The 20,633-nt window shown below is 37.5% G+C and overlaps 1 protein-coding gene across 1 annotated transcript in view; it reads right to left on the bottom strand.

Moving 5' to 3' along the window:
• Positions 1-20,633, bottom strand: part of TRPM7 (transient receptor potential cation channel subfamily M member 7) — a 52,411-nt gene that overhangs the window by 6,065 nt on the left and 25,713 nt on the right. Inside the window, exons 8-31 of the mRNA XM_069025413.1 lie at positions 19,937-20,111; positions 19,057-19,180; positions 18,449-18,521; positions 18,069-18,169; positions 17,028-17,162; positions 16,169-16,222; positions 15,464-15,604; positions 14,853-14,987; positions 13,963-14,243; positions 13,263-13,491; positions 11,866-12,021; positions 11,584-11,727; positions 10,868-10,996; positions 10,343-10,627; positions 9,124-9,298; positions 8,457-8,589; positions 7,429-7,613; positions 6,630-6,762; positions 5,443-6,158; positions 3,348-3,424; positions 2,437-2,496; positions 1,297-1,378; positions 833-903; positions 320-357 (exon numbers count right to left, since the gene is read on the bottom strand). Coding sequence (XP_068881514.1) covers positions 320-357; positions 833-903; positions 1,297-1,378; positions 2,437-2,496; positions 3,348-3,424; positions 5,443-6,158; positions 6,630-6,762; positions 7,429-7,613; positions 8,457-8,589; positions 9,124-9,298; positions 10,343-10,627; positions 10,868-10,996; positions 11,584-11,727; positions 11,866-12,021; positions 13,263-13,491; positions 13,963-14,243; positions 14,853-14,987; positions 15,464-15,604; positions 16,169-16,222; positions 17,028-17,162; positions 18,069-18,169; positions 18,449-18,521; positions 19,057-19,180; positions 19,937-20,111 — 3,832 coding nt within the window. The remainder of the gene's footprint in view (positions 1-319; positions 358-832; positions 904-1,296; positions 1,379-2,436; positions 2,497-3,347; positions 3,425-5,442; positions 6,159-6,629; positions 6,763-7,428; positions 7,614-8,456; positions 8,590-9,123; positions 9,299-10,342; positions 10,628-10,867; positions 10,997-11,583; positions 11,728-11,865; positions 12,022-13,262; positions 13,492-13,962; positions 14,244-14,852; positions 14,988-15,463; positions 15,605-16,168; positions 16,223-17,027; positions 17,163-18,068; positions 18,170-18,448; positions 18,522-19,056; positions 19,181-19,936; positions 20,112-20,633) is intronic.

The raw sequence follows: 20,633 nt of genomic DNA, 5'->3' as shown, positions 1-20,633 counted from the left end.
TGTGTCCATCTCTGGGGCCTCCAAGGTAGGAAGGACCTGTTGGAGAGGGCCCAGAGGAGGCCACAAAGATACTCCATGGGATGGAGCCCCTCTGTTCCAGAGACAGGCTGGGAGAGCCTTTCAACCCAAAACATTCTATGATGATCCCATGATTCCTGTGAACACATTTGGTCATTTATTAGGAAAAAAATTTCAAACTTTGTGGGGTTTTTTTGCATTAAACGCAACTAAATACCACTATAGCCAAAGGCAACCAAAAAGAAAACCAGATCAAAATACAGAGTGATAAAATTGCTCCATTAGTAGAAAGCTTACTTACATTTGACTGCTATTTGAAGGTCTGCCTTGTAGCCAATCCTTTGAAACAAAGGAGAGGAAAAACAAAGAGGGCTTCAGTTAAGGAGCACATTGTATTCAGTTGGAAGTGGAGTGGGTGGCAATGTGTTTTAAACTCTTGCAGTACAGCCTGTTTATTGGAAATAAACCAGGCTGTACTGAACTGCAGTTGAATGGAGAGACCCAAATACAACCGAGAAATGGTAACTACAATTAAAAGAATAAATAAGGCTATACATTCACTACTGTTTTATGGATTATATAAATAATTCTTTTCCTTAAAAGAAAAGAATTTTGGTTTTTTCTACAAACAGAGAACAGCATGGATTTTCATAGTGAGAACATACACAACTTCTTCCCTTAGTGAAAACAGGTCTCCTGTTGCCTCCTAGAACAAGCAAGTCCACAAATCAGTATTATTCTTTATCTGTTTCTTCTCCTGTTTTTGTTCAGCTTCTAGTTCTGCTCAACAATGTCACAGAAGGTCGATACAAACCGTCAGTAAGGCTGCTTTAGAGTCGACTTGCTGAGTGTCTTCACTCGATGCTCTCCTGCTCTTGCTGTACACTACAAATGAAGGAGATTTGTAACTGGATAAAGAATGGCACATGTCACTGTCACCTATTTCCTAACAGTGAACAAACAGACAGCTTTTATGAGATAGCTCTCGTAAAAAAAGCCTGACCCATAACTACCTGATCTTTAAAAGGAGTTTGCAGTCCTAACTAGATCACGTCGTTTTTTACCACTCTGGCTGTCTGTGGCAAATACAAGGTAACAAAATTGAGCTGCCATGGCTAGAAGAACCACAAGAAGCAGGAGAAGATTCAAGTACGATCAAACATGAAAATATTTCAAGATGATTTAAGCTTTTGTGTTTCCTTTGCATCTTCTTAGGATATCCATTGGCAAGGCAAGTTAGGGACATCATTAGGTCACCTGAACAGAGACCAGACTTACACTGCTCTGAGTGGGCTGTCAGAGGGTCAGCAAACCCACCACAAGAACTGGATTGTCGTAGACCACTGTCAGCTTGAAGACCCTACCAAAAAAAAAAAAAAATTACATCTACCATCAGTCATTATCATTATTGCTTTCAACCACTACTCCTGGAACACAATCTGCCAGGTTTCTGCCCAGAATCCAGGATTCTTCAAAACTTCTGGATGTACTTCAAATACCTCACTGCACAGAAATGCACACGTTGAATGCATTAATTCAGTTAAAATGCTCTCCCTCACAGCAGCCACCAGCTGTAACATTTTCAGGCACACACTAAGACTCCTGACCCACACCAAAAGAGTTCTTTGCAAGGGATTGTTGCAACAGGATACAACTACAGAAATGTCCATTACACTGGATCCCTACAAGCACCATGTTCAGCTCATCTGTCTCATCACTTTGTTGCTATCAATTCTCATACAAGAATGTGGCTCTGGCAGAAACTAAAGTTCAATTTAGTTAAACTAAAATTTAAGTTCCACTTAAAATAGGAACAAAACACAGTAAACCCTTGCCACATAAAAACGTACTGGTTATGAATGGAATTTCCTCATGGACATACTCCTTCATAGCAATTACACATTATTGGAATATATACTGAGATGGTCAACTTTTGACAAAAAAAGTATTTCTTTTGCAAAAAGGGAGAAAGGTGGTTTCATCACAAACTAGGACTGTGCATAGAGTGACACAGGGCTGGAGCATTCCTCCCTACTCATCTATTAACTCTAATGGTGACCTGAATGAAATATAAAAATTCACTGTGCCCTGCTTTTGATTCCTAGATTTCTAACAGTTAGGAAGTTGTTACCACCCTTTTTCACCCTTCCCTCTTACAGAATACACCCCACACACCTAAACACATACAGAGGCCTCTGTCTGTGTGTGTGTCTCCAAAATGTGTATCTAATGTGTGATTGTGTGCATGAAGAATATTTCTTTACATCCCTAAACACTAAAACTATTTAGACCTATGTCAAGGAAACATCCAGTTTCCAGATAATGAGAGAAGAACAGAGACCTGTGTCCTTACTAAAGAATACTTTTAGTATCTGTCAAAAATAATGTCCCTAATAAATGGAAACTTTCTTTACGTACTTGAAGTCTGGTTGTCTCTATACCCTCCAATATAGCTTTTTTGAAGTCTTCCTGTTGCTCCTATCAAAGAAACAAAGTAAATTGTTAACAATAACACCAAAAAATCCGTGTCAAAAATACACACAAAAAGCTTTTATCCTTATCAGAAGGAGTAACTCAGAACAGAAACCCTGCAAATGGTCATAATGCAATTCTCAAGGTACATTCTCTCCTGAATGCACGATAACTGCAAACAGTAATTTGTATGTACTAATTCAACAGCTACATAGAGAAAACTAGATCTCATATATATATATATATATACACACACATATATATACATATACACACACTATAGTACTTGGAAGGCAGGTTTATTATGATTAATCACTTTCCATTTAGTCATTTTTATTATTCTTAAGGAAACAGAAATTACTCAGTTTATGACAAGTTTATTAGAAAAGCTTTTTCTTCTTGGAAGCATACTGAACAATTTTTGTCACTTTTGAAAATCATATGCACTGTCATCTTGCTCTATAAATTATAATGTAAATCACTCTAGCCTTCCCAAAGGCTGATCTTGAAATTTATGAGTGTGAAACGTTTAATTAAACACTAATTATGGGATACTTAATTTTATCTCAATTCACAGTTGTAGTCATCTTAACTTTCATAACCTCAGAGCTTGTTTATTATTTCATGAGTATCCTGTTATGGAGCAAGAGTACTTGATGGCAGTTAAGGTTACATGAATCTTCACTGGATTTGTTTTTTTTGTAGTCATGAAACAGATGCAAAGTGCATTCTGCAGGGAATGTGTTTAAGTTTTTTGATGATACTTGGTCTTAGACTTTTTCCAAACGAACTGTGACATTACAGTTTAAAAGAAAGTGACCCCCATTAACATATCTGACAAAGCCTTTCATGCTCACCTCGATATCAACACTTCTTTCCTTCATTTTGCTGGCTGCCTCTTTGAACCGCTGGAGGTCCATGCTGTCTCTGTGACCTTTGACACAGTGAATTCAAAAAGAGTATTCAAAATCAAAGGCAACCTCCAGTGTTCTGACCATGCCAATAGTTTGCATCACCATAGCAAAGGGTTACAAACCACCTAAGGTCTGTGTGCCTGTTTGCACTAGGAAAGACATGACAAACACGCTAAAGTAAAGATCAGTGTAACAATATATTGATATGAGACTATTGCCTTGCCTGCACTGAGGTGTGGAGCACCACAATTCAAAAAGTAAAGCTAATGTTTTAAAACTTTACTCAAGCGTAGGCTCCTCACAGGAAAGGAACAAGGCCTGAATTACTGTACTTTTATGTGTGCTTGACAAATGAAAGAGAAGTAGACAGTTTCCTGGAGGTAGCTTTTACAACATACCCTTCATCCTCCCAGCTGCAAGAAATACTTTTCAGAATTTTCCCAAGCATGTGGCTTTATAATGAACAAAAATCTATTTGGCTTCACAACTGAAACCTGCACGGTATCACAAGTGTTGTAAATTGTGGACAGTAAGAAGGAAGGGTATGTTCTAAATACTAGAGGTGTCAGAGGACCATATACAAAAAATCTGGCTCCAGTAAATAAGTATAGTTAGTATTCAAAGTTATTAGTGGTGAAGTACATTTAAAGATTAGATAAGAGCTGTACAATCACTGTCCATAATTTCTGTTTAGCCTTGCTTTCTTTTTTCAACCATGAGGCACTTGTAAACAAATAGCTAATGTAGGTAACTTCTTAGAAATCCAAGTTTCACAGCAGTAGAATAAACTCTTGTCTAGAGATTTAAATTTATACAACCTCAGCAAATCTCTGGAAAACACTGAGACATTCCTAAACAGCTAGGGCAAGACAACCCCTCTCTGCAGGCAACCTGACAATTCCAGATTACAATCTTCTACTAAACACTAAGCATACTTAAAGCATTATCTACTTTACAGGGATCAGTTAGTAAACCCACACCTGTATTTTGCAATGAATCTGCCACTGTTTTACCATTCAAATATGTAGGTAACTAACCAAAACCATCCACTTTTTTACTATTAAGCAGAACTTGAGGGGAGGCAAAATGTTGTATTGAATTAAAGGACTTTGGAAGCTTCCAAAATTACTGCACCAACATAGGTTAGCCTAGGCAACAGTGGAAGATCCCAGTTGTAACAGTGCTTAGAAATATAGTATAGGAGGAACCCTCAGCTTGACACAGATACCACAAAGATATTTGTCCAGGACTCCACCAGCCTGAGTAGTGTTCTGTAATTACGTCAAGAAATAGACAATATTTTTGATTTATGCAATCAGAAGGTAGGAGCTTTATAATGAGTCACAAAAGGTTTGTCTACAGTGCCCATACCGAGTTGTACAGCTGCTAATTGCCCAAAGCTGCTATACTCAACAACTGGATAATGTTTTTCAGAAAAATATTGTCTATATGACAGAATTATGGAGAAATTATAATTTCAGTTAAAAAAAAACATTCAAGCAACATAGGGAAATTAGAGATGTTAAATGCAAAAAAAGCAGAGCAAAATGGTAGAATAAAGTCACCTGCAACCGGAATACACCCAAAATACCATACAATTCTTGGTAAGTCAAACCTTGTGGCTTAGATTTGGTCCACAGTTTATGAAGCAGTCCCATAAGGATGTTAGAACATAAATCTCGGGTTTGCAGTTCCATTGCATGGACATGCTGACTTTTGGAAAGTTCATCTTTAATATTCAATTTTCCACGTGAGCCGCAACAGTTGACTGTTGACATCAAGTCGCCCGTTGACAAAGAGAACTTCGTTTGGGGCTTGTTCTTCGCTAACTTGACAGGGGACTGGTGAGCACATTTGTCAACTCTGCAGCTGTAGTTATCATTAGTGTCACTCTCATCATGAATAAAACCACAATTAACGTATCCTCCATTTTCAACACAAGGTTGGGTGAAAGCAAGGCAAGCAGAGCCAGAAGCAAGAGGATAAGAGCAGCTAATAATGACTTCAGGACATTCAGAATCTACTTTGTTATACTTACCCACAAAAGCACCAAATTCTACATTATTATCTCCTTCTGTAGCCTTAGAGAAAACAGTCTCTTCATGCTTTGCTGAAGATTCCAGCTGACTTTTGCAACTGGGTCGAGATGGAGTGCTAACAAAAAACTTGGCTGTTGGGGATGTTACATGTGGCATGCTGTTGGATGAGTTGCCTAATTTTTTACTTTTACTAGTGGATTTTGAGATCTCTGCAGCCTGTATTCGTTGGCGAAGTTCTGGAGGGGAAACAGCATTTGAAAATAAGGCACTGCCTGAGGAACCTGCCTCTTGGAAGTTTTTTTCTTCTCTTCGGGGAACCAGAGCCAACTCCTGACCAATTGTCTTATGCTGGACTTCTTTGTCATCTCGTATAGAAATGTTACAGAGTAAAGCGTTATTACTCTCAAGGCCTCCTTGTGGAAAAGAACCAAAGACATTTCCAATGCTGTGCTTCTTCCACACAGATGATCTGAGAGAGCCATCCTCAATGAGATTTTGTGCCAAATGTTTTGAAATGCTCAATTCCCGTGTGATTTCATTATGAACCTTGCTGGCTTCTGAAGCTTTCTGCGCAGTCAGTGTTTTCAGAGTATCCACAGTTAGAGCAGACAGATCCTGGAGGTGGCCAATCTGTGAATCTAAAGACTGCAATGACCTTTTAATGTAGTTGACACGATCACCAACTTCCTTTATCTGAATGCACATTTGTTCCACCCTAAGAAAAATCAAAATTATGAAGTGGATATGAAAGGTATTTTTCTCGATATGCAAAAGAAACATGATTATAACCCTTTCTGCCCATTTAATCAGGGGGAAAACCAACTCTGAAATGTCACAATGATACAATAGTATTGGACTGTTTTGTAGTACAACATTTGTACATACTTCTGAATCACAGAATGAAAACACTTATCAATAGAGAGCCTACAGCATTTTCTGAAATCTATCAGTTTCTTAAAACATCACGGGAAACTAAATAATACAATTGCCTCAATTTACTGAGTGCTTCTACAGACCAAGAAGCATCACATTACCAGTTTCTGCATAGCAATGGAAAGATACCATATAAAATTTGCATAAACACTTTATGTCCTTAAGCTGCATTTCTCCCCCCTTAAACTACATTAAAAAAAACCTGTAAAAGTTCTAATTCTCTATTCAGAAATTTTACTTGTAAATATTCTACCGTTCAAATGTGACTCGAATCCTCTCCTCACTTCCAGAATGAAATTTATCATCCTTTTCATTGAAATACATCTCAACACACAGCTCTTCAAAATCATGAAGTTTCTTCTGATCTTCTTCTGTCAGGAAGAGCTCTAAAGAGAGACCAACAGTTCAGATGACACATATGTAATGAAGTTGTACAGGTGCTGAAAACTAGCAGTCACAACTCTACAAAGGGTGTTAACAATAAAGAGCCACAACAAAAACAAAAAAACCCAAACAAACCAAAAAACCCCACCAGAGTGCCACCTACGACCCTTCCCCCTGTCATTGCAAAAAAAGTTCTCAAGGTCAAAGACTGGCAATAAAACAAAATGAAAATAGTAATTCTGAGAGGATCTGTGTACAATTTTATCATTCCTTATGCTCCTACCCTTTAATCCCTTTATCTTTGAGGCAGAAGCTAGATTCCTTAGCTGGATTTTATTCTCTGTGGAATTCCCTGCCTTTTAAGTTTCAAAGAAGTTTTACAGAAGGAAAAAAACCCACCTCTTCTCCATTAGCAGTAACAGGAAATCTAATCTGTTAGTTTGTATTGTAAGTTAGCTTTACTGGAGATTTCTAGGGGCTGGCACTATACCCTTGAGGAAAGCACAGTGCTTTTCAAAAGAATTACCAATACTGCAAACACAGAAAATGAAGACCCACTTTGACTTTCTTCACAATACACATTATAACCAAGAACATGGCACTTTTCTGACAGGTTGCTTTAACCATAGCAAAAACATTACTGCAATTTTTTGGGTAACTGTTCATACTTGGCCCATCTGAAGTCTTGTCTGTCTTCCTTCTTTTACATATACAGCAGAACAGGGAAGCCATGTGGCTAAGAATGATCAGTGGTGGAGGCAGAACAGGTTTTTCATGGTAGGCCATAATGAAATGATAGCGCTGATACTTCCACACAATGTTTGAAATTGCCTTGACTTGTAAATACACGTTGCTGAAAGGGAACAGAACAGTATTAACACATCAAGGTGGTTTTTGGGGTGGTGGGGAGTTGCTGGTGTTTGTTTGGTGGTTGTTGGATATTGTTTGCTTTTTTAACACTTTGATAACAATCTTGAGTTCTGAAGCCAGTTAACAGACAAAAGCATGAACTTGTTTTCTGCTGCAAAATTATTTTTGTGGAAGTTGGAAACATGTTCAAGAGAACACCATGATCCAGAGCAAAGAGAGGGTTAAAAAAATTCTCCCATCAGGTAACATCTCAGTACCTTTACTCAAAAATAAATTACAGAGAGATCAAATTTCAAGTTTGCTGAACAAAAAAATTAACTATTTCTAACTAAAACCAGAATTTTATATCACACCACGTTAATTCTACAGTCTGCCTTCCTCAGTGTTTGTGAGCTCCTTATGCTCATAAATCAAACACTTGCAGAGAACTGTACAACTTAGTACAGTTAGTCCAACTTAGTACAATTGGACTCAATCAACTGGAGAATGTTAAATGAATTTAGGAACAACAGTCAATATAAAGACAAAGAAACAATTCTGTTTGTTTTCTGACAAAGAAAAGTTACAAAATGCCTTCAAACTTCCTTGAACTTCTGATTCCCCTGACCTCACAGATGAGATGTGAGCCAGTCACATCACACACTTCCCTAACATAGCCATGGGCTTGCAGTGAGGATGAGACAAAGACCAGCCTTGGAAACTGAAAAAACTTTCAGGAAATGGGATTGCTTTGATCTGGCATCAGTTCTTATCTTGTCATCTTATTGCAATGAAATAGAAACTTGTCAAATTATCAGCAAAAATTAACTATTATCTATATACTCACTTGAAAAATGCAATAAGGAGATTAACCATGATTATATACTGTACAAAGAGGTAGACAGCTTGAAGAAACGGGGTCAACCATGTTCCTGGGCCACAGAGATGAGCAACTTTTTCATCAGAATTATTTGCACATACTGTGTGGGAAAAAAAGATACAGAGAAGACATGTACATCTTTTAGATCTCCCAGCAGGTATAGACAAACACAGGAAAAAAAAAAAAGTCACTTAACAGTTTGCAACAACCAACTATCAAGCACTGGTTCTGCAATTCAAAATGTCTCCATGCATTTAGGAACATGGCAGAAAAACACCTGAGAATGTTTCTGGCTGATACTATGCTATAATTATCTGATTGGCTTTTTTAAAAAAGCATACTACACCATCACAGCCAAAATTTTGTCATGATAGCTGTGGGGCAGAATTCCAAAATCTTGCTAGGAATAGCCTTTTAAGAAATTGTGATTATGTAGTTTTCATTCTAAGCCAATCAAGTTTGATAAAAGAAAATGAAAAGTCAGGTCACATAATTACAGAGCTGCAACCCACAAAAGGGAGATAATCCAACGAATGGAATCAATGCCAACAGTACTGGGAATTTTGTAAGGTTTTGAGAAGACCTTATCAGAGTAAGTTTTCTCTTTACTTGCTTCATAATTGCAGTATCTTACCATCAATCTCATAGGCATAGACTTCACCAAAAATCATCCAGTATGGATGAAACACAATATCTCTAGCAAGAGTCCAAGAGGGTGCCTCATGAGGATACAGTATTGCCTTCCTGGGAACACCAAAACTAAGTAGTACAAGTGCCATAATCACCACAATGTAAAACATGTTGGCCACCTATAAACACAAAAAAGTCAGTTAATCCACGAGGTCATAACTATGATCTCACAACTTAAAAACTTTTACAGTGACAGTGTACACTTGAGAAATTCTATGTATTATATAAGGAAGAGAGTCCAGGACACAAATATTCACTCAGAAAATTCTGTCCAATAACAAGCCCTGTAAAAAAACCCCAAAACTATTGGGTTTTTTCCTGTCCTTTCTTACGTATTTAGTATCCTTGGTCAAAGGCAATTGACCCTTTCAACTTGAATACTACACATACACAAGGAGCAGCTGACAAAGAGAAACATTCCTTCCTAAATGTGCTCAATAGCTGCACAAAAACCAGAAGTAGAGTTTTCCAAGGGCAGGAACACAGAACCTATGCCTCTTGCAAGAAATCAAAGTGAGAAATGAGCAACTTGATGCCCTTGTTTTTAAGGAATGACAGGGTTCAGTTTTGTAGGAACCATTTTATAGAGGGAAGAAACACAAAAGCCCCTTCCACATTCATATACACAGCTCTCAAGCCTTAAGATGCTTTTTAACATTTAGAATAGCTACTGACAGTAGAGCTAGGTTATTTAACTTGAAGTTTAAACAACTTTAGTATTTTCTGTGTGAGATGACAAGCACAGTCTATTCCCAGTTTTCCATAGCACAAAACCATGAAGGTGGTTTAGGACACAGAACAAGTTAAACGTTTTGACCTAAAGAGCACAAAGGCTATAAATGGGACCTAAATGGGAGGCTGAATCAAGACAAAGCCTTCATCATATTCATTTAAGTCTCTGACATCCAAGAACAAAACAGGTCAGAGAAAGAAGATTTGCCATTTTCTTACATTTCTGTGACAGAGATAGCTCCATAAAGGAAGCCTTATGATCAGTGCTTGTTTTGGAACAGTCTAAGTTATATTCCAGCTAGCTAATTCTGCACACCAAGTTACTATCCTATTACAGCAGGATAAGAAACTTTTTACTACTTAAAACTATGAGAGAAGTTGTAAATGGATGCAGTTGGGAAAAAAAAATCAGTAACAAACATAGTACTTACCATTTTCCCAATCATCATAACATAAGGGCCAGCCTGTTGATTTACAGCTAGAAAATCCAGTAATCGCACATACCAAAAAATTATATTGAGACAGTAAGTTATTCTTCCAGCAACAAAGACATAATTTTCTCTGTAAGTGTTTTCTCCAAAATTCCCCTTGGCTCCAAATCTTAATGCAAACCCAATAAAGAAAGTGACAATGGCAACTGTGTCACTGATATTGAAGTAGTCACTGAACCACACTTTGATCTTCTGATTAATCTTCCCAGCCTCTGACATAAAAATCTGTAAAAGAAATGAAGGTCAGGACAGCTCACATTTATTGCACAGGGACCAACAGTGAAATACATGAATCACTAGCATTTTTATGCTTGCAAAAATAAAATAGGTTTAAGATAAAGGTATTGCATCGTGTACTCTGATGCTTGAAGTTTCTTAGGTTTTCTTGTTTATAGAATAATAGTTTAAAGTATACTGTTTTAACTGACAAAAAAAGGCTAAAATCCCAGACTGTTACAGGCATACCTCACGAATTTTCTCAATTGCTGATGTGAAAATGTAAGCAATAACAATCCACTCCTGAACAGATGGTAATTCTTCCATTTTTACAAGAACCACAAATGTGTAGAGCATAAGGAATCCTAAGTATGCCAACTGAAAAACCAAATAAAGCATATACATATAATTACTGAAGGATCCTTTACAGATGCACATGGAATCTTTTGATGTGGTATACAATAAAAGCTCCAAGTAGGATTACAGGACTATATTTACCCCTTTAAACAGACAAGTTATTATTTATAAGGGAATACAAACATTTTCATCTTAGAAAAGGAAAAAGAGCTGTAATAAGCTATTTATTGTTAGAAAAGCTTTGCTCTTATTACAGCTATTTTCCTTCAGTACAAATTCTAGCATTTCTATTACAGTGATTGAAATGAAGCTGTGCATGAACACTTCAGACTAATAAATGGTTATAGAACTCCTGATAGCAAATGATGAAATTAATTACTCAGAACAGAATTTTAAAAAACCCAAATCACAGGGCACAGCACATGCATATGCAGTTTTATAAAATCAAGTATTTCTCATTTCCAGCTTAGCAAGATAAGGGGTTTTCTGTCTGCTTTTTGGAAAGTGCTTAACATTGATTGAATCAGAGTTACATGTTGGGAAAAGAACTTAAAAATCTGTGCTACATTTCCAAATAAAATACACACTACACACAGAAAAAAACTCACCGTATTAAACCAAAACTTCACAATTGGAGCATGATAAAATGCATAAAACTTCTGTGTAATTGGGAGTCTTTTGGGTTTTGCTGGAGTCTCCATGTCATGCTTTTCGAAAGTACTGTCCAAGATCCTCACTTCTTTAAAAACCTCCTAAAATAAAAGGACTGTTAACTTCCCACACAAAAATACATGCTTTTTGGCACTCAATTTCACTTCTGCTCTGACTTAAAAATGTAATTATTAAAGTGAGGAATACTGTTTTTAATGTCTCCCCCTGCCCCACGTTACCATTGGTATTTCATCTGCTGCAGTCTGGAAGTTGTTCTCACTGTCATCCATTGCCATCTGATGTGCATCTTGAGACTGAGGAATATGTGACATTTCAGCCTTGGTCTTATATTCCAGCAGCAGTATAGCAGGAGGGAGCAGAATACTCAGTATCACCTGGAAAAGATGAAGACTAAGTGTAAATAGTTCAGGAGTACATTAAAGCACCAGAAGACAACAACACAGAACAGCTTCTGAAAATTAATTATTTAAATTTCACTTGCTTGTTATTTAGGGAAAAAATGTAGAAAATAATTAGTTGTTATTACTTGGATATACACTTAAGAGCTTAGGATCCCACAGACAGAGTGTTTCCTGACTTGAAAACACAGGAAATGGGAAAAACCAACAAATTCCAAAATTCAAGGCTACTAGAAAGAATGTACTCCAAGCCTGAAGACAGAGATCTTGTCTTTGGACTCTGTTATTTAATCCAACCCCAGAAACTCTGGAACTGTGTATTGTTAAAGTACATTTTAGAAGCATATATAAAGTTGTGGTTTGTGGGGGGAGAGGGAAGCAGTGTAAGTTTTGTTTGGGGCTTTTTTTTTTTTTCAGTTTATGGTAAAAAAATGAGCTAAGGCATAGATGAAGAGAGTAAGTGAAAGCTATTTACTGTAATTAGCCTGTTACAAAGCAAGCAAGAAAACAGTTAATCAGTTATAAAGAGGATTTTAGTAGGTCACAAGTTAAATGATGCTTGTAGGAATTTTGTCGGAAAGTTTTATTTCCTTATATTTCTAGCAACAATTAGGTTTTGGTACACCATCTCAAAGAAATATGCAACTCCCATTTTGGTTCAATTGATCTACATCAATTATCTCTGTCTAGATCATAACTGATCTATATCTATACCACACAAAGGGCACCACTGGAAAACCTGTCCCCAATTTGCCTACCCTTGTTTCGATCTGTGCCCTGCTTTTACTCAGTTCCTCCAAAATAGGATATTCATAAAGCTTTTTTACATCAAGTCTTATGTTCTCCCTGTAAAAAGCCAAAATGCATGAAACTACAGTCTTACAACAAGTTTTCCATCTGTTAAGGTTTGTTACTACTATGTTTTTAGTAGTGGATTAGTATTCACATGATCTCTTTAAGCCTCTGATTAAAGGCTACTTGCCTGGTTTTTGCCTTCTATATTTCTGTACCTTATTTGAAAAGATAATAGAGTGTCAAAAGAAGAGTTTACAACAAATATTCCAGTTTTGATTATGTTACAGGAGACTGGTTTACAGGATTTATTAATAAAAGCTATAGTTGTGAAAGCTTTACACTAACAGCATTTAAACACACACTTTTCTTCCCTTTAAACTCCACTGACCCTTTTCACACCAAGAAACTGCAACAGTGCTTACTTTGTACCATGAATTCTTCCTCATGTTCAGCCTTCCCATCCACATATCCGACAACAACATCTGTGTGCAGGTGTGTGCTACAAAGGGCCGGAGCCTCGAGGACACTGCCAGCTTCAGACAAGTGGAGTTGCTCCAGTTTTTAAGTTCATATGTCAGTAATTTCATTGCCATTGTTTCGTCTTGTCGGAAGGACTGCTCTAACAGCTCAACTGCCAGCTGACCAAACTCACTAAAATGAAGAAAAAACCAACAAAACAAAATATAGCAGCTATAGAAATGACCATGAGTTTAGCGTGAATTTTCTTGTATGAACAAATTCCCAACCTGCACAACTTGAAGGGACCATTATTTGTCCCTTCTGTACAGAGACACTGTAATTTGTAACTACAATGTGTCAGTGTGTGACTTCTGTTAAAAACATGCATGCTAAAACAGCTGTTAGAACATGCACAGAGATTACACAGAAGAAAATGGCACATTGAGTCTCCTAATTTGACTACAAATCAAGACTTCTAACAGCCCTCAAGAAAGAGCAATATCTATTATAAAGCTTCTACTACAGTCCCACTTAAAACTTTTTGCAAAATAGAATTGCCTCCAAGCATGCTAACAGAACAATTTGTGCTTTTTTCAATAAGCAGCCCACTACTTTTCTTGTAGATGCCAAGAAAATATTTTGAACAATTGCAATGTAATTTACTTGGAATACTGCTTCAGTTCTTCTGAAGTGTCATCAACAAGGTCACTTTGTTTCGCCTCATATGCCATGGAGCGATACACTTTGCAAGCCACCAAAGCCTTGGCCATGGACTCCTCGCCGTGCTGCCAGAAGAAAAGGGCCATCTTCTGCCTCTTCATCAGCACTGCCCACAGCAACAGCTCGTTCAGAGGATAAGCAAAACGTCTCGTTTCAGGATCATCTATGTCAACTATTTCATCTTTGGTTCTTTTCTTTTTTCCCTCTTCTGCACCAGTGTCAATCTTTAAAATAAAACCACAAAATCACATTTCAAGTTGCTCTACTTGGTCATTACGTAACTTGAAATAAAACGCTGAGCGATCCAATACCAAATTACAAATAATTATAAAAAGAGAAAAGAAGAATTTTGAAGACTTGAAAAGCAGCTGGAACTTTTGTTTAAAAACTTCAGTTGAGTCCAACTCATTTTAATAACTGAGACTGAATTAATTTGAATTATAGATCAAAGAAAAGCAGTAACTAATATACCTACATACAAACGAAGAAACTCATGGAAACTGCTTGTAGTAGTAACACATGGCCAAATCTTGCTCTGTCTACCAAGCCATGTAAGTCCCACCCTCATTACTAGAACTGTGTCAAAGATAAGCTGTTTGGTCCTTAACATATAAAGCTTATCCACAAGCCTACTATACAGAAACACCCTTTACAGAATCCTGTACAAAGGCTGCAGTTTAGAACCAAGTACAAAAGCAAAGTCGAAATTCCAGCTTCACCAAAATCAGTGCAATTGCTGTTACTCAGACTCCAGTGGCACTTGGATTTCCAGCAGGCTCCCCACTCTTAGGGTCTTGAAATAAACCCCACTGTGTTCTTCTCACCACCCCTACCTTTGGTTTGTATGGCTGTGCTGTTTTGATGAAATGATTATGGCGCATTTTTTCTTTCTTGTCTGCCCTGTTACCAAAAGACTCATGGCTTTTACACATCTGAGGAGTAGTACTTGAAGGATTTCGCCCAGATCTCTGCAAAAAGAAGAAGGGGTTTGGTTACTGACACATTGATGAACTTACACAACAGCACAATCAGAATTTTCACTGGATATTTAACATGGTTTCTTGTTTGTTTTCGTTAGTTTTAAGAAGTCACTAAATAGGCAGTTACACTTGTTGGTTAGTGTAGCTTGCACAAGAAGCTAAAATATCTGTATCCTAAGCCCTGGTGAATCTGCATCGGTAGTGTCCATTCTTCCCCTATGATTAGAAAAAGAGGGAATCACAGAGAAGGAATTAGGATGTGCTAGAACAAGGCTGAGGAGAACAAAACCTGTTGTTTGCCCTCAATCCCAAGATGGTTCTCAGCTGCTCTCATAGCCCTTACTACTGTGTTTAAAAGAACCAGTCCATTGACAAGAACAACATGCATTCAATTATTCTACAAAACACAGAGGTTTGGGGTTTTTGAACTGAGAAGAAGTGTGCTGTTACCCAAGTGCACGTACCCGATTGTTGCCGCTGAGACTGTTGTAGATCGCTCTAAAGCGTTTCCTTGTATAGGTGCATCTGTAGGTTCCTCCCATCAGATATTCAATAACCAGTCCCACATCAATCAGGTTGATTTTATACCCTGGAGGAAGATTTCCCTAGGAATACAAAAGGTATTTTTACTTTTTCAAGGTATACTATTAAACTTGCTTAGAGTGTTTCTACATGTTTTATCACAGCTCTAAATAATAATATAAAAAAGAAGCCTTTCATGACAAAAAACCCCTCCAACATAAAACCAAAAAAGCATCTGCATGCTCAACAGTTACTTTTAAAGAAAGACCAGGTTACACCTTCTTTTCTATATGAACTCCCCTAACAGAACAGATACTCATTCCACTGATGGGGGAGACACTGGAGGTTTTTTTGTCTATTGTTTTAACAGCCAGAATTACTCCACACTGGGAGCATCAGCTTTCAATCCCCCCAAGAAGGAAAACAGTCAAAAGAAAGATGAAAGACAACACCCTTTGGGTTTAACATCTTTTAGGCAGCAGGGCACCAAGCATACAACAGAAGTATTGCAAACTACCAAAATGTCTGCAGAGGTAGCTTAATACTTACAATAAAAATTAATTCATAAACTTCAGATCAAATTGATAATCAAATATAAGAAATTAACCAAACCCTTTGCTTGACAGATTTTTACATTGACAGCATACCTGTTTGACGTCCCGAACCAGATGAAAGAGTGTTGGGTTAGTTGGGCCTTGTTTCTTTATAAAAAAAACAGGAGAAAAATTTGGAACGAGAAATTAGTGTGCAACAGCAACACCACAAGACATGAATTTAAAACAGTAATTAAAAATATAGAAAGATAATTTATTATATTTATTTATATTTTATTAACTTCTCAAGGAAGCTTCCTTATAGAGATATATTAACTAAAGAATTCATTCTCTTTTTTTTTTTTTTGTCAAAAGCAAATAATGAGACTTAACACAAACCTAAGCCGTATTTGTGTACTACTCACATCAGCTAATTTTTGGTGGAAGGTTCTTTGTTCTGTCCTGTTGGATACTTAACTGATATCAAAATTACCTTGGAATTCTTAGATCAACACCTACAGCAACAAAATTTTTCTAAGTAATAATTATAACTATGCAGGTTAACAAATTAAACTCTTTTTAGAACTGTTACGATGTTAACTGCCACAGACAGAATCCATCCTATGAAGCCCTGTAGACCTCATATTCTGGGCACAAGTTTCACCCACGTGACTTTCTCTCATTCTCTTCCCCACTGCGGTTTGCACACTTTGTGTGGTGTCCACAGCAGAGCTGCAATTCTCCCTTTCGTGTCTATCCCTAGCACCAAACCCTGCTGACAGACAATTCTGGTGCTGCTGGGGCAGAGCACAGCAGCCAACAGCATCCACTTCCCAACTCTAACCTTGTACACAGGAGCCTTCCCTACCAACACCCCACACCCTTCAGATTGCTGCACACGACTCAGGATACAACAGGCTGAGCAACCAAAAAACTGTTCTAAAAGCAGCTTAAAAAGCAATCATCTACTTACTGTGTTATAAAGTTCTTCCAGCCTGGGAATTGTAAGAAATTTGTGCATGCTTACTCCGTTTTCAATCAGAAGTTTCACAAATGCAACTCTGTCCATCACAAGGGCATCCAACATAGCCTGTTCCAGGGAGCCAACCTACAACAAATAAACAACAAGGTAGAGCCTTGTAAAGGAGAGCTAGTAAAAAAGTGAACTTAGATACAATCTCCTTCATTTACAGGGCTGTAAAAACCTTACATGCCTATAAAGATGCCACCCTTGGTTCAGAATATCCCCCCAACTTCACACAATTACAGGATGAGAGAATACTCTGGAGACTTGAACTGTTCCATAGGTATTGCCTCCTGAGACAGTACATGGCACTAAGGAGACATTTGGTTTAACACAGTTAAGCTGCTCTCATAGGTTGATATTGGATAAAACAAAAAGACATGTAACATCCAAAGCACAATTTGCTTCAAAGATGTCAGAACCACCATGGCAATCAATAAGCCTTACACAGTATGTACTTCTGACTGCACACTCAATAAGCTCAAGTTTTATTTTTACAGTAATATGGGAAAAAGGCAAGAGCCACCAGGTAGTTCTTAAAGTCATTTTCAAACTACAAGAAACAGACATTTTGTCCCTCCCTCAAAAGACACAGCAGTGCTGCCAACAGAGCATTTTCCTTGTTGCTCCTTAAGAACTTTCTAGGGCCATGCAACTGTAAAGAAGAGCATCTGACTAACATGAATTCAGCTTCCACCTTTTGTAATGCATTTTCTCTGCTAGTTATTCAGAACAGTTAGCACATTTCTAAAATTTTTGGACCACTTGCAAATACATAATAACAAAACAACTGCATGGCTATGCAGTACACACAAATTACTGGCTCGAAATAAATGTGTCACTGTTCCAAAGTTTCTCCCTACAAAAGTCAAGATTCATTCTTTACAGAAAGATAGTAAAATATAGATAAATGTAATAAACTTCTTTACAGTAAATTGTGCTTCTCTCTATTAGGAATTATCATTCAGCTTAATTCAGACCATTACATACCAGCCATTGCTGCCCATAAACAAAAACGTGATTTTTGGCTATGTCAACTCTGTCCCATGCAAGTGTAAGAACAAGCTGGTCAAATGCAGATGCATTCGTGCCTTAAGAAGCAAACACAATGAAGAACATTTAAAATTAATTAGAATACAAGATAATAAACATTCTTGCTTCCTAAAAAGGCCAAATCAAAAAAGCCGCTACAAAATTATGCTGTGTATTTCATTATTAATGTCACATTATGGTATTATACAATGAGAACACAGACACTTACTTGTTTAAAAACTAAAGATTCCTACTGGTAATTTTATAAAAATCCGTCATATAAACAATAGACAATAATAGCTGCAGGCTCCAAATGATCTTTAAAAATTAAGTCTCACCTTTTAACAGTGCTGTAAGTATTGCAACATCAATGTCCTGATGTTCATCTGACCCAATATGAAAAACTGTAATCTGTTCAAAATGGCAAAATGGGGAAAACATATTTAAAAGTTATTTTCAGGCAAAGGTGATTGGCACCAGTCTTTTAAATCTTTTTCAATTCCTAACATAAAAGACACCTTGTCTTCAATGCAACTTCAAGCCTCTCTATGCTCAATTTAAACTTTTAGTGTGCATTCTGTTTTGTTTTCCTAAGTGGGAATCTTCAATTAATTTAAACTTCTTTTCCTCCTATGATTACAATTCACTGCTGTCTGTAACACAGAATGCTGTTTACCTCTCCAGTTCATTACAGATTATGAGATTAGCCTGCCAGCAAAGGATATTTTACATCTCAGAACAGCACAATGTGACGTCCAAATGAGACACCAGTCCCTGAACTCAGGCTACATATAGCCTCTATACAGTGGTTTTGCTTTAAGCATGCAGTGATAGTATACCTTTATTAGTAGTCATAACTAAGAGATCCAAAAAAAGAAAAAAGAATCATATATATCCACAAAGGTATGCACCTTGCAAAGAAAATTTTATGGCAAGATCTACTTACAAGTTCTTTTTTTTTCATGCATTCCAGCAGTGTCTGAAACAAATGAACTGCTTCACTTTGACCAAAGTTAAATGTCTTTTTGATGGTTGAAATGATTTCGGGCTCAGCACCCTCAGGAACATTCCTGAGATTGAAACAAACAAACAGGAAAACAATTGTTTTAGATGAACAGTAAGAACAACAATGCATTTAATTAGTTTCAACATGTCCATTCAAAGTTCTGCTATCTATAAGTTTATTACTGCTGCTGTGGCAAAACCTTAGGTAACCTTTAGAAAGAACTATAGATTACTTAATCTACAATTTTCTACTACTGCCTTCTAAAAAGTAACTCAACTCTCTCTCTCCCTTCCCATATTGAGTTCTGAGATACTCCCAACCAAAAGATTTTAACACAAAATGCTAAGCAGTCACTCCTCTGAGTAAGACCCATTTCTGACCTTACCCTGGACAAAGCTGTTTGGTTTACAGCTACATTAGATCCCTGCTTCACGAGGTTCTGAGGCAGCCCCTGCTACAGGGACCCAGTGTGCTTAAGGATTTATGCAAGGCTGACAACCAACTGGAAATCACCAAGTACTGCAGAGCCCAAGCACATCCCTTTCATTATTTGAAGACAGACTCTGAAACAGTCAAGTGTTTTCTGCACCAAACAGAAAAAGCTCTTGTACAGATTCATGAAGTAATGGTCTCAAAATTCATCTATGGAGGACAGACACACATGGATACCATGCATCTGTACATCCTGTCATTTATCTGTGTATGACAAGAACTGTCTGGACACAATCCTGTGCTGTGTGCTCTGGGATGACCCACTGTGGTCCCTTCCAACCTGACCCATTCTGTGCTTCTGTGACAGGCTGGCATTGCTGGGACTTACCCCCCCTCCTCTGTTTGCTTGTGAACATAGGCCAGGATGTCTGCAGCTCTACCAGTTCCTTCACACACGACCACAGGCACTGGAGGGCTCTCCTGAAGGAAGTCTAGAACTGTGAGGATGACATTGGGGCCACCTTCAAACACAAGTGCCACCACAGGCACACCTTGGCCGATTCCTGGAAAATTGCAAATAAATAATAAACCCCAAACAATGCTGAAAGTGTGTAGTGAATGCAAAGGTCAGTTTTACATATTTAATAAATCAAGTCTGTCCTTTCTACTGAATCAAAATTAAAATGCTGCCTTCTAGACATTAACTGTTGGTAATGCACAGTTTCAAGCACTTTATGTCCTGGGCTGGGACACAAGCACTGCCAAGCTGGTAAATACAACAGGACACAGATCACACAACAGAAGAGTTTCCTCACAGAAATAGCCATGAACTGATGCAGAAAAATGAAGAATTTTTCTTTACAGACCTCCTCTTTTAACCTCCCCCAAACAGTTTTAAAAGGTGACAACAAATATACAGTTTGAACACAGATACATGGAAACCCTCTACTGATGGGAAATATTGCAAAAGCATTTCTGAAAGAGTCAAAATACATGTGTTGCTCCACAACTGGGAAAACACCAAACTGTGAACTGTGAAACTGCAAGTGAGTACTGTCAAAACCATTGATCAGTCAGACCAATAA

This window comes from Aphelocoma coerulescens, chromosome 10 (genome assembly GCF_041296385.1).
Source record: "Aphelocoma coerulescens isolate FSJ_1873_10779 chromosome 10, UR_Acoe_1.0, whole genome shotgun sequence".
In the NCBI taxonomy this organism is placed as follows: domain Eukaryota; kingdom Metazoa; phylum Chordata; class Aves; order Passeriformes; family Corvidae; genus Aphelocoma; species Aphelocoma coerulescens.
Note: the sequence above shows the minus strand (reverse complement) of the source record. Positions and strands in the feature narration are given on the sequence as shown.